The sequence below is a fragment of the Aythya fuligula genome, chromosome 1, assembly GCF_009819795.1.
Source record: "Aythya fuligula isolate bAytFul2 chromosome 1, bAytFul2.pri, whole genome shotgun sequence".
In the NCBI taxonomy this organism is placed as follows: Eukaryota; Metazoa; Chordata; class Aves; order Anseriformes; family Anatidae; genus Aythya; species Aythya fuligula.
The window spans coordinates 205,136,196-205,161,976 of record NC_045559.1 but is presented as its reverse complement, the minus strand read 5'-3'; the positions used below and the strand labels follow the sequence as shown (position 1 = coordinate 205,161,976).

General features: G+C 53.5%; 1 protein-coding gene across 3 annotated transcripts in view; it reads left to right on the top strand.

The window, feature by feature from the left end:
• Nucleotides 1-17,327: 17,327 nt before the first annotated feature.
• FCHSD2 (FCH and double SH3 domains 2) overlaps nucleotides 17,328-25,781 on the top strand; it is a 136,145-nt gene continuing 127,691 nt past the window's right edge. For 2 of the 3 annotated variants that reach the window (XM_032188328.1, XM_032188308.1), the window contains exons 1-2: nucleotides 17,328-17,389; nucleotides 20,552-20,649. In XM_032188328.1, the coding sequence (XP_032044219.1) occupies nucleotides 17,369-17,389; nucleotides 20,552-20,649 (119 nt within the window). In that variant the 5' untranslated portion in view covers nucleotides 17,328-17,368. Of the gene's footprint in view, nucleotides 17,390-20,147; nucleotides 20,379-20,551; nucleotides 20,650-25,781 lie in introns of those variants that run through there. The other variant, XM_032188317.1, reaches the window with a different exon arrangement.

Genomic DNA, 25,781 nt, shown 5'->3' with positions numbered 1-25,781 from the left:
TCTGCCCTCAGCAGGCGGTGCAATGCCCATCCTTGGAGGTTTTCAAGACCCAGCTGGGTAAAGCCCTGCGCAAATGGCCTGAGCTGGCCCTGCCGCGAGCGGGACGTTGGGCTGGGGACCTCCTGTGGTCCCTTTACATCCCTCGGGTCCATCCTGACACCCTCTGATCAGTCGATCCCAAAAGATTTAGGGCTGGGTGAAGGTGTAAAGACACATTGGTGATGGTCACTGCCCAAAGTCCATCCCAGCCTGGTCCATTGTGGCCTTGCTGCATGGCCCTAAGGCAGTGCCTCCAACCCCCTGAGCGCCAGGGAGCTTTGTTGGGACCTGTGGATAACCACGTCCCGGTTTTTTTGGCTGCCACATGAATTTCACCCTGCAAACTCTCCTGAATTTCACCCTGCAGACTCTCCTGTAAGTCAGCAAATAGCACTTGGGTCAATCTTTGCTAGACAACATCTTTTATATTAGAGACATCCACGGGGAAACCCCACTGTGTCCTTCTCATATGGTCCTGGCATTTGAGCATGTGTCTGGCTCGGCCATCCAGGGACCAAAGAGTCCTTTGACACACAACGCAGGGCCTCATGCCCCATAAACCAAGCCTTTTTCTCTTTTTTTTTTGACAATTGGGGCAGGTCCTTTTGGAAAGGAGAAGCTGCGCTGACCTTTTCCGGGCTGCAAATTAATGGGGTGAAGGGTGGTCACCAGCAAATTGATGGGGCGTCCCCAGCAGGACCCATCCAGCTGGTATCAAATCAAGGTTTATGGTGAGAAAAGGACCATGAATGAGGTTTCCCATGAAAAAACAGACAACGGCTTTGCTCCCTTTCAGGATTTGTCCCATCCCTGGTGGCGGAGCCCAGCAGGTTGAAGGATGTGCTGGGACACGGCCCCACCGCTCCCCTCAGGCAAGTGGCTCACATTAAAACTGGGACCTGGGAACATCAGCCCGTCCCCTCGGCACCAGGATCTGCCTCCTCCGGGTTAGAAAACATGGCAAGGAAAGCCCTGCCCTCGGCCAAGTGCTTGCAGGTGCTTCCTGGTGTTCCCAGGCGTGGGGATCCCTGGTTATCCATCAGCCATGAGAGGCATCGGGGTGTGCCTGGAGCCTCAGCAAGGACACTCCGTGACCTTCAGAAATAAAGAGGCTGTCTGATAAGAAAAACCCAGGAATAGCTGTTTTCAGGAGCAGGTGTTTGCAAGGGAAGCGGACGGGGGTTTATCTGCAGAGGGGTTGCCACTGGGGAGAGGGATCGCCCCTTCCCTGTCCCTCCAGTTTCCATAGGAGTGAGTCAGTCGCCTTCCTGCGGCAGGACGAAACCCTCCCACTCGTGGGGAGCCTTATGGACCTTTCCTTTGTAAAGAAAAAGCTATTTTGGGATAAAATACCACCCTTTTTTCCATGTCCCAGTGAACCCCAGTGATCCTACGTACCGCTCTGGCTTTGTGTTCCCCATCCCACCGTGGCCATGGGGCGATGGAGATGGCACAGACCAGAGGGAAAAGCTGGTGGCACCTCTGGGCAAGGCTCGGTGCTCGTGCCAAGCAGCCCAGCAGAGCCCTGGAGGCTGGGGACACGTCCCCGTGTTCCCACAAAGACTGGGGTGAGGGATCTGTGGTCATCTGCCGTGATGGGGATGGGATGTGGTCATCTCACAGCGACGTGGCTTTCGTGCTCCTGGGGAATCTACCGCCAGGCTAGTGGGTGTCCTCTGCTCAGAAATCCAGCCACCAAAATGACCCGAAAACCCATCTGGGCAGTGGGATGGGGATGAAGAGGAAGAAGAGTGGGACCAAGCTGCCCGGGGCATGAGCTCTGCCCCGAGCTTGGACCTCTGAGGTGCCCACAGGCTCTGTGATGGATGGAGATGTTGCTCGGGAGCAGGGTTTCTTTGCTCTGGGATGCAGTCGGTGATGTCCTTGGTCCTGTCACCCCATCACACCTCCACACCTCCTCGAGAGCCTAAGCCAAGAGCATGCCACTTGAAGAGGAATGATTTAATTGCATTAGCTAATTACATTTCCACGCAGTTTCCCCATTGTTTACAAGGACCAGGGAGTCACTTTCCAGAGTACTACGTTTTCCTGGCTCCGTTTCATCTCCTGGGGCTCCTCCTCACTTTCGAGGACCAGCCTGAGAAGCGGGGTGACAGCAGCAGGACTGATGCTCTGGCCCAGGCACTGCCTGTACAGGCTCAAATACCTCCAAAAAGAGAGCCTTCCCCCTCTCTCAGGGCTCTCTTGCAAGGTTTGTCCTTTAAGGGGAATTTTTTTTAGGGATACCTAATGGGAATTTCCCCTTTTTTTGATTTATGATTCGGTTTCTTTCATGGGCACCTCCAGCACGTAGCCTGTCCTCTCCAGCCTGGTGGTTCCCGAATTTGTGGAGCATGACCCTTCCCACCATGAGGGCTGTTGGGTGATGGAGGTTGTTAAAAGAGCAATTAAGCATGCCCAGGTCCTCAAACCCTCCGTGGAGCGTGCAGGAGAACGTTGTACAGGTGCTGTTGTGGTGGGACATTGTGTCTACAGCAAGAAATTAGGGTTAACTCTTCCCTTCCCTTCCCCGTTGTTTGATTTCCTTCCCCAAAAACCCATGGTGTTTCATCATCAGGCAGAGATTTATGCGTGGGTTTGAGTTTTTGCTCCCCAGCATCCACACGTGCCGAGGTTTTATGGGGACAGCTCGGTGCTGCCCAGCACCTGATGCAAAGCTCTTCGTGGGATGGGGGCTCCGAGCCCTGTCCCACCAGCACAGAGGCATCCCCCTTCTTTTTAGGGGTTCCCAGGTGCCCCCAAATCGCCCTTCCAGTTGGGGTCACAACTTGGTCTGCAGCTTTGGCACCCATGAACATGCTGATGGGTTCTCTGAGGTTGGAAGTGGCTCTCCTCTGACACTTGCAAGGGGCTGGGGAGCATGGATTCACCCCAAACTCTTTGCAGACCCTCCCCAGGGCTAGGGTTAGGGTTGGGGTTAGGGTTAGGGTTGGGGTTAGGGTTAGGGTTGGGGTTAGGCAATACTCCCTGTCCTCTGCTTTCCCAGGTCTTTATGGAGACCCTTCATAGATGCACTACTTGGGTGGTAGATGGCCACTGTCCCACAGCACGTTTGGGGTTGTCCTTTCCCAATTTTTGGGCTCTTCCAGGGCCTTGTTTAGGGCTCAGCAAGCTCAGAAGCAGCTTGGCCAAAAGGGCTTTCCAGGCTCAATGCCTTTTGCAGCAGGAAAAGGGGTGCCCAGGAGGGGAAAATCCCACATGGTGGCAAGGGTGATGCTCACCCCTGGGGTAGCATCTCCTCCCTGACCTCAGCTGGCAAAAACATCTCACCCAGGCCACGGGGATGCCTACGAAGTTCATCCCAGCTCTCCATGCCATGAGCACACCTTCAGGATCTCCTTCTGTGGTGCCTCGTGGCACGGTTTTGGAGGATTTGCCCCTTCTCCTGAGCACGTTGCCAGATGCGCATCCTCCCTCTATGCGCCGACGGGCTGTGATGAGGCTGAGCTCAGCTCCTGTTTACGCCTCTAAATGTTGGGACTTTCCGGACGTGCCATCTGCTTTTGTGAATGGGCAAAGTAAGTGGATTACATCTTTCACGGAGCTAAAAACAAAATAAATTCCTGTTTCATTTCCCTTATGACTCAGAGATGAAAGCTGGCTCTCCGGAGAGGCTATTGTGTAAGAGTGGGCTTGGTAAGTGCATTTTACTGTTTGCCCCTGTAACCTATCAACCGTTCCTGGAGAAGAAAAACTTCTCCAAGAGCACGGGGAAGGAGCTGGAAGCAGTGAAAGCAATTTGCTCTGGATAATGGTAGGCTTCTCCAGTGCGCAGGGGCTGGTTTTAGGCAAGAGGTGTACCAAAACAGCAGCCCTTCAGCAGCACGCCTGACCTGGGATCTGTTTAGTGCTGTTGGGAGGTTGATAATCTACCATAGCTGAACGAATTTGGCTTCGGGAGGACAACATGGAGCCGTTCTGCCTTTGTACTGCTGAGAAATCACCACCGAAATGAGTATTTATTTATTTTTTTTGTTGTTGCTTTCTGATGTCCAAGCTGAAGGCAGCAACAGGAGCGTGCTCGCAGGGAAGGCTCGCTTCCCCTTGCTCTACACTTCTGTATCTTCGCGTTTGGAAGTCAAATTAGGGGATTACCTACTGCCAGAAATGCTGCAGCTCTGATTAGATCGGATCCTTACAGTCGCATCCGCTTTTCTCAGCGCGTGCTGTGCTCCAGGAGAACAAAAATCTCCGGGGCCATCGGGTTTCTTTAACTTCACACGGGACGGGGTTTGCAGTGCTCAGCATGTCCCGAAGCCTGGCCCCCAAAATAGCATCGGGACGTTGCTCCCACCGCTTCCAGGGGGCCTCGTGCTTTGCCAAGGAGGTTTCAGTTCCCCTCCCACATGCCAGGGCACTGAGCCCATGCCTCGCTGGGCACCCTCCTTCTGAGCAGAATGGGGAAAAAAATGCTGAATTTGGCTCATGCCATGCTGCCAGCTCACGGTTTCGCTTCCTTCCAAGCCTTCGTAAAGGGGGGGCACCATCACGGTCTCCACCACACACAAAGGGGCGCCTCCAAGGACACCCGTCCACCTCCTGATGTCCCCTCCTCCTGCCCCCTTCCAGGTGGTCCCTTCAGGAGCAGGATCCTGTAGATGACCACAGTTCCCCATGGGATTATTTTAGGAGGTTCATCTCTGGTTTTCTTGCACATGCTGGCAGCCAGGGATGGGATTTTCCTTGGAGGAGCCAACAGCGATGGGATCCTTCTCTGTTAGGATGCTCTTGGCTCCTACAGCCTCTTATCCAAGCAAGCAAAACCTCAGCGTGTCTTCATTTGTAATATTTTGTGTTGGGATCTCACCAGCTTCATGGGAAAGACCGAAAACAGAGGAGGAGGAATCGGGTAGCGATATTTCCAAGGAATGAATGAGGAAGGGATGTCAATGTTGAGTTGCACCAGAGAAGTGCTGTGGCTGAAAGCAGAAGAAAAAAATTAGAAGGAAGAAATTCCCCTGGTCCAAGAGCCGCTTCGGTGGCTGAGATGACAGCAGCGTGCAAAGCACGAAGCAAGTGAGAAGGGAGGACTGGGCTTGTGGCCACGATGCTGGCAGGAAACCTGCTAAAGTCACCTTTGGTTTGGAGAAGGTGCTGCTCTGCAGTGGCCTGGGAAAAGGTCCCTGGAGGATCTGAGGCAACATCAAGACCCTAAGGCATGCAGTTCCCCTTGGCCATTCTCCTGGCCTTCAAAGGTGGGCTGATTGGGGGGGGAAAGGGCTTATAAGAGCGCTGGTTCTTTCTCCTTTCCTCCACAGTTGTAGGGAAGGAGACAGAGCAGTGAACGGAGAACACGGGGCCGGGTGGATGGAGAGGTGTGCGCCTGAAAGCCCCGGGGGAAATGTCTGTGCCAGGAGGCTGGGAATGGCTGGTGCTGATAACTGGGGCCGTGGCAGGACACGACCGAGTGGGGAACGCTGGAAACGGGCTGCTGCCACCCAGCCCAGGTGGCCACGGGCTGATACAGCCCTCAGCACGGCCAAGCCCTCGGCACGGAGCCGTGCTCTGATAGCGGGACGGGGTGGCGAGGTGCCAGCTGTGCCTGAACCAGTCTGAAAAACGATGTGCCTGCTCTAAAAACCACCCAGTGATGTGTCCAAGGACATCCACTGCAGGCACAGGGAGCGATCCAGCAGTTCCTTTCCTTCTGCAGCCAGAAAATATGGAGAGGAAGGGCTTCCCACCCTCTCCAGACCCTTAAGACTTGGGGAGCTCCCCAAAATGCCTGGACACATTTTTGAAGAACCCCTCTCCGGGTTCCCTCTCTGAAGGACTTTTCCTTGGTAGCCCTGGAAGGACGCAACGATGCAGGAAACCTTTCCTGGATCCTGCCCAGCCCTCCCCAGCCCGTGCCCTTCACCTGACACCGGCCACCCGCAGATAAAAATACCCGTGGTCCAAGCAGGCAGGGATGCACCCAGAAGGGAACAGATAATGCTGCGATCCCAACAATGTCCCCGGGTGAGTTTCGGGTTACCCATTAATGGGGGAGAGCAGCGGTGACGCACGGCCGAGCAGAGGAATGCGCAGCAGGAACGCGAGGGGACGGCGCGGGGACGGCCCTGGCGTGCTCCTGCATGGGTGGCAGCTTGAGCACGGGGGATCAAGGCGCTGAAGTCATCTGGTTTGGGTAGTAAAAAGGGTTTTTTCCTTCCTGGGTTTGTGTCGTGGCAAGCCTGTGCTGGTGGGAGCGGTTGGTGTTGCCTGCTGGCACAGAGTCACAGAATCACAGAATTTTAGGGGTTGGAAAGGGACCTTCAGAGATCATCGGGTCCAATCCCCCTGCCAAAGCAGTTCCCTAGAGCAGGCTGCCCAGGTGGGCATCCAGACAGGCCTTAAATATCTCCAGAGACCCCACAACCTCCCTGGGCAGCCTGTCCCAGTGCTCCGTCACCCTCACCGGGAAGAAGTTCCTTCACATGTTGGTGCGGAACTGCCTGGGCTCCATTTTGTGGCCATTGCCCCTTGTCCTGTCCCCACAGACCACTGAAAAGAGGTTGGAAAATTCCCTCTGCCTCCCACCCCTCAGGTATTTAAACACATTGATGAGATCCCCTCTCAATCCTCTCTTCTCCAGGCTGAACAGCCCCAGGTCTCTCAGCCTCTCCTCACAGGGAAGATGCTCCAGGCCCCGTTATCATCTTTGTGGCCCTACACTGGACTCTTTCCAGGAGATCCCTGTCTTTTTTGAAGCAGGGAGCCCAGAACTGGACCCAGCACTCCAGGTGAGGCCTGAGTAGAGGGGGAGGATCACCTCCCTTGACCTGCTGGCCACGCTCCTTTTAATGCATGCCAAGATCCCGTTGGCACTCTTGGCCATGAGGGCACACTGCTGGCTCATGTATCCATCACCTCAGAGCCCATGGAGCAGGAATCCATCAGCCTGACAACAAATGGCATCTTCAAGGAGGGTGTGAAGGACCTTGACGTGTGGAGAAGTTCTCATAGAGCTGAGGGGATGCTCCTACAGCTCCGGCCTTGCACCACGACGAAGACACGGGTTGCTAAAGATATAGAAACCGGCTGGAGATCTGCACCCCATGAACAGCACCTCCCTTTTTGGAGCCCACAGCTCAGCCTGGTCACCGGTGACCACGCAGAGATGCCTCACAGGGACGTGTAGGTCTGAGCCAGAGCACGTCCTCTCACCCTGTGCGTGCCAAGCAAGCATGGGAGGCTCTTGCAAAGTGACAACAGCTCGTAACACAACACACAAGGGCCTTTTGGTGCTTTATAAAGGGCCAAGTCCCATTGTTATCTTCACAGTTGCTGTCACTCGCCTCCACATTTCACAATTGTAGTGCTCCTCCCTTATTTCTACAACCTGTCTCCTGCCTTGATGTCCTTCCTCTTCCCTGGTCCAAGCCTCCTCTCTCTGCCTCCTTTTTTTTCTCCTCCTGTCAGGGCTTTTTTCCTTCATTTCATCCCTTTTTTTCTTGCTGTCCCCTATCTTTCCTGACTGCTGCAATTCCCCAACCCCTGAAGGTCTCGGCCAGCCCGGCACGGTGCCATGCCCAAAGCCACAAGGAAATCACGCTGCCTGGCAGCCAGAAAGCCTCGTGTGTGCCAACGGGGTGGGTGAGGCCGGGCTATCAGCACGAAGCAAAGTTCAGGAAGGTGAAGGTCACCTGCTGCCTCCCAGGAGCTGTGTCCCAACGCTGAGGACCCTGAACGTGCCCATGTCCCTGTCCCTGTCCCGTGGAGGGGTTTGGAGGAAAGAGGCTGGTGGGGTTTTGCTGATGCCCCCAGCCCCAGAGCTTGTAGGTGACCCTCAGGAGACAGCAGGACCTCAGATCCTCTCCCAGCTCTGCAGGATTACTGGTGATAACTCCTGGTCAAACACAGACATGGGCTCCAGGAGTTATATATATATTATATATATGTTCCAGGGGGCAGGAGGCCCTGCACCCAAATCTGGATGTCCCACGTCCTAGGGGCAATGTGATCCCAAAATGTGAGCCCACAAAGCCGTGCCTGCTGGGACACTTGGGACTAAAGATACTCCCAAACTTCAGGAGAGTTGTTGGATGGTTTTTGGAGACTCTTCCTGTGCTTCAGCTACTCCTGTGACCTCCTCCTCCTGATACGCAGCGGAAAAACATCTGAAATGTATTTAATACAACCCGATGGGATTGCACGTCGTGGAGTTCGCTCCTCCACCAGACCATGGAAGCCCCACAGATGGCAGATTCACTCCCAGCCAAGCTTAACACCCCTCGAGCCATCACTGGACATACTCCTCCTCTCCGTGGGTCCTCACTTTGCCTCCTCCCTCCACTCCCAGCTCGCGGGATGGGAGGCAGCAGCAGCAGCAGAGGCTGTGCAAGGACTTACCTGGTTTACACCAGCGGAGAGGTCACCTCCACTTGGAGGCACCACGAGGGCCCTCCTGGATGGACGTGGAAACCGTCGTCCTCCCACACCAGGCTAACATCACGTCCTGCTCCACGGAAGCTGATGCTCGTGGCTGGTGTGGGCAAGTGGCCAGCTGGTGGTGGAAAAAAAAAAACACAACAGCAACCTGCCCAGCCTCTCTGCTCCAAAATATTTACTCGCTGGATGCGTTCTCGTGAAAACGAATCCCGGAGCCGTCCCCCAGGTATGGTAAATATTTACGAAGGAGGAACGGGGAGAGGCTGAGGGTATGGAGAACAAAGCTGCCTGGGTGTAGCGACGCTGCCTTCGCCGAAATGCGGTGGAACAAGCCTAAGCAGGACGTGGCAGGGCCACGCAGGCGCCCTCCCAGCCCGCGCTCGCTGCTCGGCCGGACCTCCGTCCCCGCTGGCAGTTTGGGCTCTAGGACGCTTCGTTCCACCCCAGCTTAACCTGGAGGAGGCTGAGTCATGCCCCGGGCTCCTAAAGAGCTACTTGAAGTTTTCTTCAACTGGCACCAGGTTACGGCAAGCTCCAAGGAGTGATTTTCCCTGGCTGGGGTCTGCCGGAGCATGCAAAAAGCATGCTATGCGGATATTATTTTACCTAATCCGTATAATCTCCTTTTTATGGCGAAGCTTGAGCTGTCTCAGTTGCTGAGGTGTTATCTTTTGCCTGCTCTGTAGCAGGCAAATCCGACACCAGTCAGATTTAATGCAGCTCTGTAAGGTGGGGAAACACAGCTCATAAGCGAGCAGCGCGCTCAGCCCAGCGGTGGATCCGCTCTTCGTGGCGGCTGACACCTCTCAGGGAATTAAAAACCATCTTCCAGCCAAAGAAACTTCACCTCTCAGACTAACACTGGCTTACAAAGGAGGCTCTTAATTAAGTGTTTCATCGCTAATTAAGGAGCAGCCCTCGATCAGGACGCAAAGCGAAAGCCCTGCAAGGACGAAGGAAGGAGGCAGGCTCGGAGCGCACCGGTCCCATCCGCATCCCCATGGCACCCCCGCGTGGGGAAAGTCCAGAGGCTCCACCAGCGGCCCCATGCTCCGTTTTTTGCCTTCTGCTGGGTCTGCAGGGCTTCCCGGGGGAAGAAACGATGAGGCTGAAATGGAGAAATTGGGGGAAATTCTGCGGGAAATGGTGGCTGCTCTGAGAAAGCTCTGCCAGGGCACGCAGCATCCCTGAACGAGCACTGGGATTTTTTTTTTTTTTTTTGAGCAGCTAAAGCATGGCCAGGACCCGTCAGCCCTCCTGCTTTCCTGCCCTGACTGTGGCTGTGGGTTGAGACAGATTTTGGGGAGCAGGAGGGAACCCCAGCCTGAGGTCTGCATGGGGCTGATGGAGTTGGGTGGCTCCAGGCGGGGTGAAAAACCCCGAAACCTGCCTCCATCTCATCAGAGCACTGGACTGGAGGGGAAAAGGAGGAGCCAGAAACATCTGGCAGCACATCTGCTTTGCTGCATAGTCCCAGCCTCAGTTTTGGGATTTACCTGCTCTGCAGCAAGGTCGGCTCCTGTGCTGGCCAAGACACAGGCAGGGAAGGGAATGGCTGGGACATCCCCCAGGGTATCACAGGTAGTTATTAGGGATAATTTCATTCTTTTGCTCATCCTTTCATTCATTTTTATTTCAAAATTTTCATTTCCTTTCATTTATTCATTTATTTTTGTCTAGCCATCCATATATATAGGCATCTATCTATCCATCTATCATCTTTCCGTCCATCTATCCATCTCTGTACCTACCCTTCTATCTATCTATCTATCTATCTATCTATCTATCTATCTATCTATTTATCTATCCATTTAAGCTTTTTAATTCCTACATATCCCTATTTAACACAAAAAAGGAGGCAGGGATCCTGCATCGTCTCCGTGGGCCGGGGGAGAGCTCGTGTGGGGCTGAGCCTCCTGCAGCTTGGGCCGGCGAGCAAATCCTCCTGCCAGGCCGGCATCTGCCAATTCAGCAGCCAAAATCTGCTCTGTCAGCACGTGCCTTTATTATGCTGGTGGAAGCGCCTGTCTGAGGGGACTTTTTCAGCCTGAGCTGCTTCACACATTAATGACCTGCCCGTGGCATGGGCTAAAACGTGCCAGCGTGACTCGCTTTTGCTCCGAAACAGCACATCAGACATGCAGACGTGCAGCAAAAAGGGAATGAAAACCATTTTTTCCTGGCTCGCTGGGAGCTTTTTGTACTTGAGGTTTAAACTCCTTCGGGGACTGAGTTTTGAGAGGAGTAAAGGGGTAGAAGATGCACAAGCCCAACCCGAAAGCCGTGCCTTTCACGCTGAGGGAGGATGGAAATCGATTGACCCGGATTCCTTGGGGCTCCTCTCCAAATTTTGCTTTTAGGGCCAGATTCTTCTGGTTCGGATTAGGGAACAGGCCTCAGTTTCAGCTTCAAAACATCAGCAGCAGCCAGTGCTTACCCTTCTGGGTCTCCAGCCTTCATGTCTCATCTCTGCTGGGGCTTTCTGGGCACCCTGTTTTCAGGCCTATTCCGCACCCCTTCCATTTAAAATGAAAACACCATTTATTTGTACGTTTATATGCTTATTATATTGAAGCCACCTCAATCTCCTGCTTTTCTCAGCTAACTCAGAGCTGCTCACACCCACCTGATCCCCCTCCTTGCTCCACTGCAGCCCCCTGAGAAGAAATTCCCCTTTCCCATGGGCATCTCCAAGAGGAACCAGAGCATGAACGCCCAGAGAGCCCTGCCGAGGGGAGGAGATCACTCTTTGCAAACAGCCAGCTTTACAAAAAAACATTCCAGAAGATTAAAATCAACAGGCTGATGAATTATTTTCTTAACCGCTTGGGGCATCGCAGCGGTGGGGTGTTATTTCCCTCTCTGTGAGGGAAAAGGAAAACCTCTCCACGGTGCCCAGGGCAATTTCCACGTTGGCTCCTCGGTGAAGTGATGCAGAGCAAGCCCAGATTTGGGGTGAAAATGGTGAGAACATCCACATCTTGGTCTCCTCGGGGTTCCCATGGCTGTGATGTGTCTCCTATTGCCAGAGACAGACCAGGATTTGGGGTCCCTACGGATTTAGTACCCTACTTGGGGACCCCAAATGTGAGGAGACGGATTGTGTTGCTGATTTGGGATGAAGGACACAAGGGTGGTAAACCACAAGGCCAGGAGATGTTCCCGACCCATTTCTGGCCTTCCTCCCACAGCTGGGAGATGGCCATTTGTCCCTAAACCCACAGCGTGGTCCCCATCCCTTTCTATTTCCTAGTAGAGGCATAGCCAAGACCAGCCCAGGGCACACTTGGCTTTTCGGGGCCGTCTTGGGGCCAGCTTCTCACCCACCCTTCACACGACGAACATCTCGAGCCACCCCAAAAAGAAGGAGAAGCAAAACCCGCTCACAACAGCCACATCTGCCAGCTTCCAGCACTAATTATTCTGTTAAAGGCTCAGGCAATAGGTGCTAAGAGGTTGTAGGTGCTTTTTTGGGGTATTTTGGGGTGTTGCTTCAGCTTTTTTTTTTCCAGCTGAGGTTGGAGGGGAGCACTGGGTCTTGGCTCCAGTCCCCTGCACAAGGGCACTGCGGGTGATTTCCTTCATTTTCCCTATTCTTGTAGCCCCCAACACCTCGCTCAACAGCTGCTGGAGCTTAAATCCTTATACACGGACTTATCTTGGTGAGTATTTGGGGCTGCACCACCTCCAGCTGTGCAGTCTTGACTGCCTCCAAACAACACGTGCCTGTCCGAAACAACTAAACGACACCAGAAAAAAGGAAAATTTAGCCCAGAAAAAAAAAAAAAAAAGGAAAAAAAAAAGAAAAGAAAGGAAAAAAAGAAAAAAAAAAAGGAAAAAAAAAGGAAAAAAAAAAAGAAAAAAAGGAAAAAAAAGATAAAAAAAGGAAATTTAGATATGCAGCAGACATCGAGTATGCCCCACATTACTACTGGCCCTACAAAGACCCTGCCCTCATGGAAACCAGCAGCGGGTTCATCTTTTTGGACGGCAGAAAAGCTCCGAGCCCTCATCCACACCACCGGGAGCTGTCATCAGCTTCGGCTGTGATGCTCAGGCTCAGCTGTGGAAATGAATCCACGCTTACGTTTGGGGCAGGCCTGATATCCCGGACCTGCCTGACCATAAATGAAAAAATCAAGGGTTAAAATATGAATTTTGAGCTAAGTTAGGCCGTGGAAACACAGATTTTTGATAAAGCACGCCGCGCTTTGACGCCGTGCCATACTCATTTTTTCACCCTCTGCTCACAAAGTATTTAATCAGTTTATTTCACTGCTTTTATTTTATTTTTTTTCCCCTTTTTGACTATTACCCACCTTATAGAGACGTGGAAGAGCAATTAGCAGCTCCGAAAGGCAGCCCCGTCGTGATTCAGCAGCGCTGCAGATGCCGCCTCTGTCGGGACAGGCACCGAACCTGCAGCACCCCGGGGTCCAGGCTCGAGGGCATCCGTGGGTAATGCATAAAATAAAATAATTCGTGGATGAACACGAGCAAACAGTGGAAAACTACAGCCAGGAAGGGGAAGGCGGCACCGAAAGCGCCTCCTGATCCTGCCTGAAGAGACGGCAGCCCCACGGCCTGGCTGATGTTGGGGACTTTGTAGGTTTCCAACACTCACCCCATAACCACCCCCCTCTGGGTCCAACCCTTCGGCCCCTTTTCGGTCAGGCTGCTCGCCCAGCCCTCACCCCAACGCCTTTTTTATGAGGTTTTTATGGGGTAACGTGCCAAAGGCCTTCCAGAAAGACAGTACCCAGCGCCAGGACGGCACCCACCACGTCACATCGAGCCCCCCCAAATCACTTCGGTAACCATATGTAGGGTGTAAAGGGGGATTTCTCCCCTTATTTCTGTGTGCCCGAACACCTTTAGGTGTCTGTAGGGAAGGCAGGGGTCATTTTTTGGGAATTGGAGTAACGTGGCTCAGCCATAAAGAAATAGGAGCATTTGGGGAAATGCATTTAGGAGAATCGCCCCCGTGCCCTGCAACCTGCCCCGGTGATTTTCTTCAAGGAAAAACCCAAAAGCACGTGGGTATTTCAAAGATTCCCTCGCAGCTGATTTAATAAGCTCACCCTCACCTCATTTCACCCTCACCCCACCGAAATAGGGCTGGGAACGTCGCTTCTGTCCCCCCCCTGGGCTCTGCTGTGTCAGAGCAGAGCTCTGCAACCCCATGGGCATGCCCTACAGACCCCCTGCACCCCTTCTGTGCATCCCCCCCTGCGTGCCTTGCAAACCCCATGCACCCCATAGCCCTTTTCCCACTGTGCACCCCTTGCAATCCCCCCCTGCACCTCCTTTGCAGCCCCATGCACCCCACAGTTACACCCCCTGCACCCCCATGTGCCCCCCCATGCACCCCCTGTGCACCCCTCTTTATACCTCCCCTAAACTCTGCACCCCCACGTGCACCCCATTAACACCCCCCCCACCCCATATGCACCCCCACATCCCCATGTGCACCCCATTTACACCCCTGCACCCCCATGTGCACCCTATTTACACCGCCTGCATTCCCACGTGCACCCCATTTCTACCCCATACCCCATGTGCACCCTGTGTACCCCATTTACACCCCTATGTGCACCCCATTTACACTCTCCACCCCATTTATTCGCCATGTGCACCCCATTTCTACCCCCCACCCCAAACGGACCCCACATGCACCCCATGTGCACCCTATGTGAACCTCCCCACGCAATTTACGCCCCCCACACCCCATGTGCACCCCATGCACACCCCCCAACCCCATTTACACCCCATGTACACCCCATTTACACCCCCGCACCTCCAAGTGCACCCTATGTGCACCCCTCGATCCCATTTACACCCCCACCCATGTGCACCCCATTTACACCCCTCACTCCATTTACACCCCCACACCCCTATGTGAACCCCATTTACACCCTCCACCCCATTTCTACCCCCTGTGCACCCCATTTACACCCCCACACCCCATGCGCACCCCATTTACCCCCCTACATCCCCATTTCCTCCCCATTTCCACCCTATTTCCTCCCCTACATCCCCATTCACCCCCCATGCCCCCCATTTACCCCCTGCACCCCAATACACCCCATGTGCACCCCATTTCTCCCCTCTACATCCCTGGTTACACCCCATATGCACCCCATTTACACTCCCCCACCCCATATACACCCCATTTCTCCCCCGTACATCCCCATTTCCACCCCACGTGCACCCCATGTACATTCCCCCCACCCTATGTACACCCCATTTACACCCCCCACACCCCATCTGCACCCCATTTCTACCCCCTACATCCCCAGTTACAGCCCATGTACATCACATTTCCACCCCATGTACACCCCATTTACACCTCCCACCCCATGTGCATCCCATTTCTCCCCCCTACATCCCCTTTTACACCCCTTGTGCACCCCATTTACACCCAACACTCCTTTTACACCCCACTTCCACCCCATGTGCACCCCATTACCCCCCACACCGCAATACACCCCATATGCACCCCATTTACCCCCCCACCCCATTTACACCCCATTTCTCCCCCATACATCCCCATTTACACCCCACATGCACGCCATTTACACCCCCCCACCCCATATACACCCCATTTCTCCCCCATACATCCCCATTTACACCCCACATGCACCCCATTTACACCCCCCCACCCCATATACACCCCATTTCTCCCCCGTACATCCCCATTTCCACCCCACGTGCACCCCATTCACCCCCCACACACAACATGTGCACCCCATTTACACCTCATGTGCACCCCCTGTACATCCCCCCCACCCCATGTACACCCCTTTTTACACCCTCCACACCCCATATACACCCCATTTCTCCCCCCTACATCCCCTTTTACACCCCATGCGCCCCCCATTTACACCCCCCTACTCCATTTACACCCCATTTACACCCCATGTGCACCCCCTTTACACCCCATGTGTACCCCATATATACCCCCCCACCCCATGTACACCCCTTTTACACCCCATACACCCCATGTGCACCCCATTTCTCCCCCCTACATCCCCGGTTACACCCCATATGCACCCCATTTACCCCCCCACCCTATATACACCCCATTTACCCCCCCACCCCATATACTCCCCATTTCTCCCCCGTACATCCCCCTTTCCACCCCGTGTGCACCCCATTTACCCCCCACACCCCAATACACCCCATGTACACCCCATTTCCACCCCAATTACACCCCATGCGCACCCCATTTCTCCCCCTTCATCCCCATTTCCACCCCATTTCCACCCCTACGTCCCCATTCACCCCTCACGGCCCCCATTTATCCCCCGCACCCCAATACACCCCATGTGCACCCCATTTCTACCCCCTACATCCCCATTTACACCCCCCCACCCCATATACACCCCATTTCTCCCCCGTACATCCCCATTTCCACCCCACATGCACCCCATTCACCCCCCACGCACCCCATGTGCACCCCATTTCTCCCTCCTACATCCCCATTTCCACCCCATGTGCACCCCACACCCCAATACACCCCATGTGCACCCCATTTACACTTCCCCACCCCATATACACCCCATTTCTCCCTCATACATCCCCATTTACACCCCGTGTGCACCCCATTTACCCCCCACACCCCACATGCACCCCATTTACACCCCATTTACACCCCATTTACACCCCATTTACACCCCATGCGCACCCCATTTCTCCCCCTACATCCCCATTTCCACCCCATTTCCACCCCTACATCCCCATTCACCCCCCACGCCCCCAATTTATCCCCCGCACCCCAATACACCCCATGTGCACCCCATTTCTACCCCCCTACATCCCCATTTACACCCCATATGCACCCCATTTACACCCCTCACCCCATATACACCCCATTTCTCCCCCATACATCCCCATTTCCACCCCACGTGCACCCCATGTACATCCCCCCCACCCCATGTACACCCCTTTTACACCCCCCACACCCCATATGCACCCCATTTACCACCCCACCCCATATACACCCCATTTCTCCCCCATACATCCCCATTTCCACCCCGTGTGCACCCCATTCACCCCCCACACCCCAATACACCCCTTGTACACCCCATTTCCACCCCATTTCTCCCCCCTACATTCCCATTTCCACCCCATTTCCACCCCCTACATCCCCATTCACCCCCCACATCCCCCATTTATCCCCCGCTCCCCAATACACCCCCTTTCTACCCCCTATATCCCCAGTTACACCCCATGTGCACCCCATTTCCACCCCCCACACCCCATGTGCACCCCATTTCTACCCCCCTATATCCCCATTTACACCCCCCCACCCCATATACACCCCATATACACCCCATTTCTCCCCCTACATCCCCCTACATCCCCCTTTCCACCCCATTTCCACCCCTACATCCCCATTCACCCCCCACGTGCCCCCCATTTACCCCATTTGCCCCCCATTTACCCCATTCGCCCCCCATTCACCCCCCACGTGCTCCCCTACTCCCCCTTACAAGCCACGCCCCCTCCCCTTAAACCCCACCCCTCCCTCTAAACCCCGCCCTCTCCCCTTAACCCCACCCCCTCCCCTTAACCCCACCCCCTCCCTATAAACCCCGCCCCTAACCCCGCCCACCCCCTTAACCCCTCCCCTCTCCCCTCCCCTCAGCGCCCCCTGGCGGCCGCTCCCCCCCTCCCCCCCCTCCCTCCCCTCCCTCCCCTCCCTCCCCTCCCTCCCCTCATGGCTCCTCCCCCCCCCCCCCTCCCCGTTCTATGGTGGCCGCTCCAGGCCGGAGGCCGCCGCCCCCCCCCCCCCTCCCCTCTGGAGCCTTCCTCCACCTCCTCCTCCTCCTCCTCCTCCTCCTCCTCCTGCTGCTGCCGCTGCCGCTGCTGCTGCCGGCGGGGGGGGGGGGGCGGCGGCGGCGGGCTGGATGCGCAGCCCCCGCGCACCAACATGCAGCCCCCGCCGAGGAAGGTGAGGGGCTGAGGGGGGGGGATTTGGGGTTTTGGGGGGAATTTGGGAGGATTTGGGGTTTGGGAGGGGTTTGGGGTTTGGGGGGGATTTGCGGGGTTTTGGGGCTGAGGGGGGATTTGGGGTTGAGGGGGGGACTTGAGGGGATTTGGGGTTTGAGGGGGGGTTTGGGGCTGAGGAGGGGATTTGGGGGGTTTTGGGGTTTGGGGTTTGGGGGGGGGTTTGGGTTGAAAGGGAGACTTGAGGGGTTTTGGGGCTGAGGGGGGTTTGAGGGGGATTTGGGGTTTGAGGGGGGGTTTGCGGCTGAGGGGGGGGGGTTGGGGTTTGAGGGGATTTGGGGGGGTTTGGGGCTGAGGGAGGGTTTTGGGGTTTGAGGAGGGTTTGGGGGTTTGAGGAGGGGTTTGGGGCTGAGGAGGGGATTTGGGGTTGAGGGGGGGACTTAAGGGGATTTGGGGTTTGAGGGGGGGGTTGGGGCTGAGGAGGAGATTTGGGGGGATTTGGGGTTTGAGGGGGGTTTTGGGGCTGGAGGGGGTTTGGGGCTGAGGAGGGGACTTGAGGGATTTTGGGGCTGAGGGGGACAGTTGAGGGGATTTGGGGGTTGAGGGGGGGTTGGGGCTGAGGAGGGGACTTGAGGGGATTTGGGACTGGGGGGAGATTTGGGGCTGAGGAGGAGATCTGGGGTTGAGGGGGGAACTTGAGGGGTTTTGGGGCTGAGGGGGAGATTTGAGAGGATTTGGGGTTTTGGGGGGGTTTGGGGCTGAGAGTGAGACTTGAGGGGATTTGGGGTTTTGGGGGGGTTTGGGGCTGAAGGGGAGACTTGAGGGGTTTTGGGGCTGAGGAGGGGCTTTTGGGGCTGAAGGGGGAGGATTTGGGGCTGAGGAGGGGGGTTTGGTGGGTTTTGGGGTTTGAGGGGCAGACTTGAGGGGTTTTGGGGTTTGAGGAGGGATTTGGGGGGGATTTGGGGGTTTTGGGGCTGAAGGGGAGACTTGAGGAGTTTTGGGGTTTGAGGGGGAGACTTGAGGGGATTTGGGGCTGAGGAAGGGGATTTGGGGCTCAGGAAGGGGTTTTGGGGCTCGGGGGGGACTTGAGGGGATTTGGGGTTGAGAGCGGGGTTGGGGCTGAGGAGGGGGATTTGGGGGTGTTTGGGGTTTTTGGGGTGTTAAGGGGTGATGAGGGTTTGGGGTTGGGTTTCCTTAGGGTTTGGTCCTGGGTAGGTTTTGGGGCTGGGTTTGTTTTTGGGGGGGTCCTGGGTAGGTTTAGGGGACAGTGGGGGTGTGTGGGGTTTGGGGCTGGGTTCAATTTGGGGGTTTTGGGTGGGGTGTGTGTGTGGGGGGTAATAGGGCTGACTGGGGTTTGGGGCTGTGTTTCAGTAGGGTTGGGGTCTTGGGCAGGTGTATGGGGGGTCCTGGGCTGACTGGGATTTGGGGCTGTGTTTAGGGGTTGGAGGGGATGGGGTCTGGCTGCGTTTTAGGGCTGCTTTTGGGCATGGAGGGGAGATCCTAAATGGGATCCTATATGGGATTGGGGACCAGCAGTGCTGACTGCATTTTGGGGCTGCGTTTGGATGAGGGCTGGTGGGGTTTATATAGGGTCTGGCTGCTATATGGGGCACAAAGATGGGGTTGGTGGATATAGGATCTCACAGGCTGGGAGATTTAAGGGACGAGGGGGGGGGTCAGCGATGAATTGGGGCCGCAGTGGGGTGGGCGAGGAGAGGAGGGGGCGGTGGCCTGCAAAGGGTGGGGGGGGACAAGAGAGGGGTCTGCGGCAGCGGGGAGACCCCCCCGGCCATATTAGGGTCCGGGTGGCGAGGATGAGGGTGAGCAGGGGTGGCCATAAACCTGTAGGGTTTGTGGGATGGGAGCAAACCCCAAAAGGTGGCGGCAGCAGGGGAGGGTTTTCCGCCCGCCGCAGCGTGTGGGGTTGGGGGTGGTTTGCTTTTTGGGGGATCGGCGAGGGGGGGAGGTGTCGATTTGGGGTTTTTGGGGGTGGTTGGGGACCCGAGCTGCGTGCGGGTGCTGGTATAGGGGGACGGAGCGCTTTGGGATCGAGCTGCTGGGGACAGAGGGGGAGCCAGAGACAGCGAGCGGGGTATGGGGTTGGGAGCCACTAGGAGGGGGTGGGGGGGCGGTTTTAGGATTTTGGGATCCGTGCCTTTGGTCCTCATTGTCATATTGCCCCATTTGGGGCTGCGGCGGGGTGGGCTCCCCCGTTTTTTGGTGCGATTTCCCCCGGTTTTGTGTCGTCCCCTCCCTGTTTTTTGTTGTTTCGCGGTGCAGTGGCAGGGGGCTGGCTGCCGGGGAATCGTCAGAGCCGAGGAGGTTTTTTTTCCTGGGTTTTTAGGATCTCGATTTCCTTTTCCTCCCCCTATTTGGGGAAGGGGAAGGGGGTTTGGGGTCCTCCTGCCCCCATTACCGTCACCGCGAGGCGTTCCCGACCTCCCCGATGCGCAGGGGCTGCGGCGATGCCTCCAAGCCAGCAGGAGGATCCCCTGTCACCACCGAGGGGTTTTAATGCCCAAATCTCCTTTTTTTGAATAAAAAAAGAGAGCAAACAGCCCCGTGGGGCCGTTCTGAACCCAAATCCTTCCTGATACCTGCCAGGAGGTGCCGGGCTGATGGGATTTGGGGTTTTAATGAGCACCAAATTGCAGCAGGACCACAGCCTCCCTCCGAAGGGTTATTTGGATGCAGCATTGAGAACCACTGTGATTTTTGGGCTGCCTTTAAAGGAAATTCTTTAAATATCTTTTTTTTTGAAATCTTAATTAATTTTAAAATTGTTTAACTTGCTCCTAAGCACTAAACATACACACGCCGTCGATTTTCCCCCCTTGTAGCCCAGATATTTTATTTTTTCCAAGCTTTTTTTGTTCTAAAAACCCATCGGGCACTCCTCCTCCTGGCATCTTTCAGAATAAAACGGCATTTTCGTTAATTTTGGGGCCGAAGCGTGAGGTTCCTGCGGGGTGTGAGCCCTCTCAGGTGGCAGCGTGCGTTGAATTCAGCCTCTTTTCACCCTTAATTCTCCGCTCTGTGCCTTAGTTTTGCCCCAAAACGTGCAATTTCAAAATAAATGAGGGAAATCGTATCTTAATGGGGAAAAAAAATATGATTTAAACTCCACGGAAGATTCATATGGTTTGTTGTTTCGTTGTTTTTTCAGGTGAAAGTCACACAAGAGCTAAAAAACATCCAGGTCGAGCAGATGACAAAGCTTCAGGCCAAGCACCAGGCAGAATGTGAGCTCCTCGAGGACGTCAGGTAAGGCTGCAGAGAACCGCGGCCGAAATTCCCTTTAAGATCCAGCTTTTTTGGAAGAAGGCTGGAGTTACAAAACTTCAGGAACTGACGATGGAATTTCCTCTTTGGATTTCCTGCTTTGAGGCTGTTAAAGTTTTTGACACAGCTGGAAATTATAACTGCAGCTAACACAATGCAAACACTTTTTTATTTATTTTTTTTTCCTCTTCGCTTCAATGGGGGAAATGTTTTTTTTTTAAAGAAGTCACAAATAACACAGAAAAAGCACTTTTTTTTTTTTCAGCAGTGCTTCTCTGTGTAATAGACTTTGATTTACTGCCTGTAAGAGGCTGTTACAATTATTACGGATGCATTAAAACCACCGATGATTTACATCTTGCTAGAAAGAGCTTTGAACAGCACTTTTAAATAGATAGATTAAAAAAAAAAAGCCTTTTTTTTTTTTTTTTTAATACCAGAAACTTGCAAGATATTTGCATTTATGATTTAAAACTCGGTGCAATAGGGGAAAATCTGCATTACGTCAACGGCGTCGTGTTATTAGTTTTTTATTATTCATGTTAACTAATGTGATTTGCTCCTCTTTAACTCCAAACTTTGCCTTTAATGAAATAGGGTGGTAGTGGCTACCCAGCATTAGGTGGAGGATTAATGATTGCGCTTGGAGAGGATCAAATTGTAGAAATTTTAGGGTTTTCTGTCAAGTATTGGGTCGTGGGGCTGCTGCTGCCCTTCTCTTTTTGGCAGCGTGTCTCCCACCCGTTAATTAAATCAGATTTTGATCAGATTTTGTGCCTTATATTGCCATCTAAAATGCAAATGTGGCCGCTCTGAGAGCTGGCGTGCTGTTTGTCTCGCTGTCACGACGCCCTCCCCTAATAAATCAGAGGGACAAGGCTCTTCCCTCCCCTGTTTGCCTGCAGTGGATATAAAAACCTTTTTTTTTTTTTTTTTTTCAGGGAGAAAGATCCCAGCCTTCACCTCCTTAGATCAAAATAATCATCCGTGCAGTGTTTTACCAGCAAATGCTGAGTAATAACTAACAGATCTAAGGAATTTCTACCCCCCCCCGGATAGGAGATTATTTTTAGATGATTAGGGCTGGGTCCCGTTGCTCTACTCCAGGTTTTGTTAGCGTTTCCTATCCTTCAGGTGCTCATAATCACTGCAGCCTGTCTGCTGAAAGCTGCCCTGAACCTGTGGGTATGAAAAGAGGAGAACGTGAAAACGCTGCCTTTAAAATATTTGCCTGTAATGCGACTTGATTTCTGATGTTAATTTGTGGATTGAGCCATGGGGTTGGAATATTTCATTCATTGATGTGCTCACAAAACGTCCGTAGTCTCTGCTTGGTGTTTCAGCCTGCGTTTGCAGAAGCACTGTGTGGTTTTTAGGGATTGAAGCACTCCTTAAACGTGGCGTGATGCGATAGGAGGTGGCAGCTCCGTCGTGTCCACGGTTCCTTCGGATAGCAGGTGGCGGAGCGCGAGAAAACGGGGGAATTGTGGCTTAAAAATGACGGCTGGGAGAAAAAAAAAAAAAAGGATCTGAGGTTGTGGTGCCGGGGCCTTTTCCATTTGAAGACAGCTGAGGAGGGTTTTGAGGATGATGTGACGTTGGTCTGTGCGTGTCACCGGTGGGAGAAGCTTGGTTTCAGCTTGCTGAAAGCACCCTACCGCTATCCCAAAGTCTTAAATTTCACCTGAACCCTGCTTTTTTACCAAAACTTGAGGGATTTGGGGTCCTTTTGCAGCCCCGTTTGAGCTTTCAAGCGCAGGCAGGGCACAGCCTCGTGCTGGTTTGTGCTGCTCTGAGCTCCGCTCAGCTGCTGGAGCGGCACCGGGAAGCTTTGCATGCGTGGTTTGCAAGTTGGTGATTACAAATTCATATTTCCAAATGTGAGCTTGCTACAAATAATTATTGTATATATTAGCCTCTAAACGGAGGCGTTGAAATCGTGTACACATTATTTATAAACCCAAGTGTCTGTCTGGGCTTCAACGCTCTTCATTACATTTTTTTTAATATCATTTCGGGCCGGTTTTATACAAAACCTCAAATATTCTGTCCTGAAGACGAGATGCGAGGGAAAAGATCAGAAAGTTCCCTGATGAGTTCCAGCAAAAGACGTCCATTGTCTGGCGGAGCAGGAGCTGGATGACTTCTGGCAATGCCCCAGATCATAAACATACTTTTCATTCCAGCAGCTTTGATATATTTTTTATTTTTTTTTTATGCAAAGCTCAGCGCCGGTTTAAATGGTTGTGGTTGGAAGGCTTAAAGAGCCCCTTTTGGAGGGGATGAAGGCTGAGCTGCTGGTTGTTCCAAACGGGGTTCCTTCTGCAGGTGGAACTGGATTTTTCTCCGCAGATGCTTCACCTCCTGGAGGGCTGCGCATCCCCCAAACCGAGGTGTTTCATTCAATCTCAAATCCATCTTCTTTTCCAGCGATAACGCAGCGTTTTGCACGCCGAGGATGTAGCTTCGGGTCACGCAGGCTGGGAAGAAGAGGCAGAGTATTTTGCTTGTGGAAATCACACCTACAAAGCAAAGCAAAGCAGGTAGCTGGGTTCAAAGCTTCCCGGGGTGCTGGACAACCTTGGGCACAGCCTAAAATTCTCAGATTCTGAGAAAATTTGCATCATCCACGGCAGTCCCCCGAACTGCGTTGTGTTTTGACAAGACTCTTGTGCGAAACGGGTTTAAAAATACCTTCCTGTGTTTATAACCTCGGCGTGGCTCTGCGCTGTGTTTCTTCGTGCTCAGTGCCGGGGAATTTGTGGAACGAGGGCTTCAGGATGCTTTCGGGATCCTTGGCTCGGCTTTAGGCATGGCGTGTGTTTATCTTCTCGAGCTCCCTGCAGCCAGCACCGCCTTTCACGTGGTGGATCCGCGCTGGCGTGACTAGAAAAAGATCGTCCTTCTGCAGCCGTGATGGAGAAAGGTGCATTTTTTCCCCCAAAAAAAGGTCAACCTAAGCTTTCTCGCTGCAAAACGGGCATCCTTTGAAGCTTCTCCATGGCTGGAAGGACTTCTTTGGTCTGCCCACCCCTAGCTTCTTCTAGGGAGCAAGTTCATCTCCTTTCCAAAGGCCAACTGGGCTGTGAATGGCTGAATTTCTCCAAGGTGTTGGCACTGTTCCTATATTTTATGCTGGCTTCAGACGTTGCGTTATTTAATTGGTAAATGTAAAGATCTCCACGTGATCCACGCTTGGGTTTGGGATTTCTGTGAGGTCCGTGCGTGCTGCAGGCTCCACAAACTCGGTAGGTGATGCTTGCTTCACCTTGGACGTCATCCCAAGGCCTGGCTTCCAGAAGAACTCCTCGAACCTCCGCAGTTTTTGATATTACGTTCTCAAAAAGTCTTTTTTTTGTCTTCTTTCCTTGCTTTCAAGCTTTGCCAGCGAACACGAGGCTGTGGTTACGTGGCAGTTTTAATCCTCTCTAACGTCTGGGCTGCTGCTGAAGGGCTGGTTCTGCTCCCCAACTTTTTTTTTGCTGTCGCCCTGTAGGATCACAGGGATTCTCATTCTGGGTGAGCCGTGTGGATTCGGGATTCCACCCCCTTGCAAACACACCTTTCCCAGTTTTCGTCCCCAAAATGGGACTGCTTGTAGGTAAATCCATCCCCTGGTGTTGCTGGCTGCGTGGCTCCGTGAGCCTTTTTGCTAGCGGGAGAGAAATGAGCGGCTGGGGAACCAAATTTAATTCTTCCTCAGCTTCAGCTAGATGCCTGGTGCAGAAGGACTTGCCAAAATCATAGACTCGTGATCTTTGCGTGTCCCAGAGATGCTTGCAAATACGTTCAGGTGCTGCCTATTCCTTCCTCTCTTCTGTCCTTGTGGTTCCTCCCTCCTTAATTTCTCTTCTCATCATCCAGTCCAGCATCTATCCTCTACATTCATTCATCTTTTTTGGGGTAAAGCCACCTTCTCCTCTAAATTTCCCTGTCCCTTGCCTTCGTGCAGTGTGTGCTCTCCTCCAAAGGTCTGCCCTCTGAAGGTCGATCCCTCCTTCCAACCAGACAACTTATTTTTTTGTTCTTCTCCCCTGTTACTTTCTTTTACCCAGTTCTGATTGTGAATTTTAATTACTCCTTGGCTGTCACATCTGTTTCCGAGGGGGATTTTATTTGTGCTCCCGGTACGAGGACGGCACTTGGACACCTCTAACATCACTTCCACACCTCTAACATCCTGTCTCGCCTCTGCCCTAACAAGCCTGGGTGAGCAGGATGGATTTAAGGAAAAAAAATACACACAAAAAGGGCAAAAACAAAGAAAAAAAACAAACCAAAACGTGAATGAATGTGTGCCTGCAGCTAGCTAGCTGGTGCTAGTTGGAACGTGTCCTTTTCTGGACCGAGTTAGGCTCTCCCTAGCCCAGCTGCGTGTGACCTTTTGCTGTGAATATACTTTGTACTCGCCCGTGGAATTTGCCTGAGCTCCTGGAATCGTGCTGACTGCAGCGGTAGGTTCCTGATAAGGTTTATGGCAACGCTCACTGGAGGAGAAACCAGCCCCGGTTCCAGTTTTAAACACGACGGATCAGAGATTTGTCAGCCCTGATTGCCTTGAAGTCTCGTCGCAGTGCAGGAGGTGCTGCAGGAGGAGAAGGAACTGGAAAAAGAGCTGGAAAATAACCTGTATTTGTATGTATGGACACTAATACGTACTAGGATCCTCTCAGAGATCCTGAAAAGTTAGGAGAGCTTTCCTTTTTTTTTCCTTTTCCTGCCCTGAGGCGAGGTGGTGGTGAGGAGCTCACCTCGTCCTGTGCTTCCTGCTCCCCAGCTGCAGGGAATGCAGTTTGCTCACAGCCTTCAACCCCATCCTGGGCTCCAGAGCTGGTTTGCCTCTGTCTAGGGGGTATCTGATAAAACCCTTTTCTGAATTCCTGTTCAAAACTTCCTCGCTGCAATGGCTGGGAGGCTTTTTCATAAAGATACCCTCGTTTTTTCCCCTTCGTACTGCTCAGAAACTCATCCTTCGCCGTCACCTTTCCTTTCTCCTCCAAGGTTGCTTGCTCCATCCAGCAGACCTGACGTCCGTGGCGTTATTTAACGAGGAGCAGGGCAGCTCTGTGTGCCAACAGCTTCTCCTTGCTGCACCTCCACAAAGCAGAGAACAG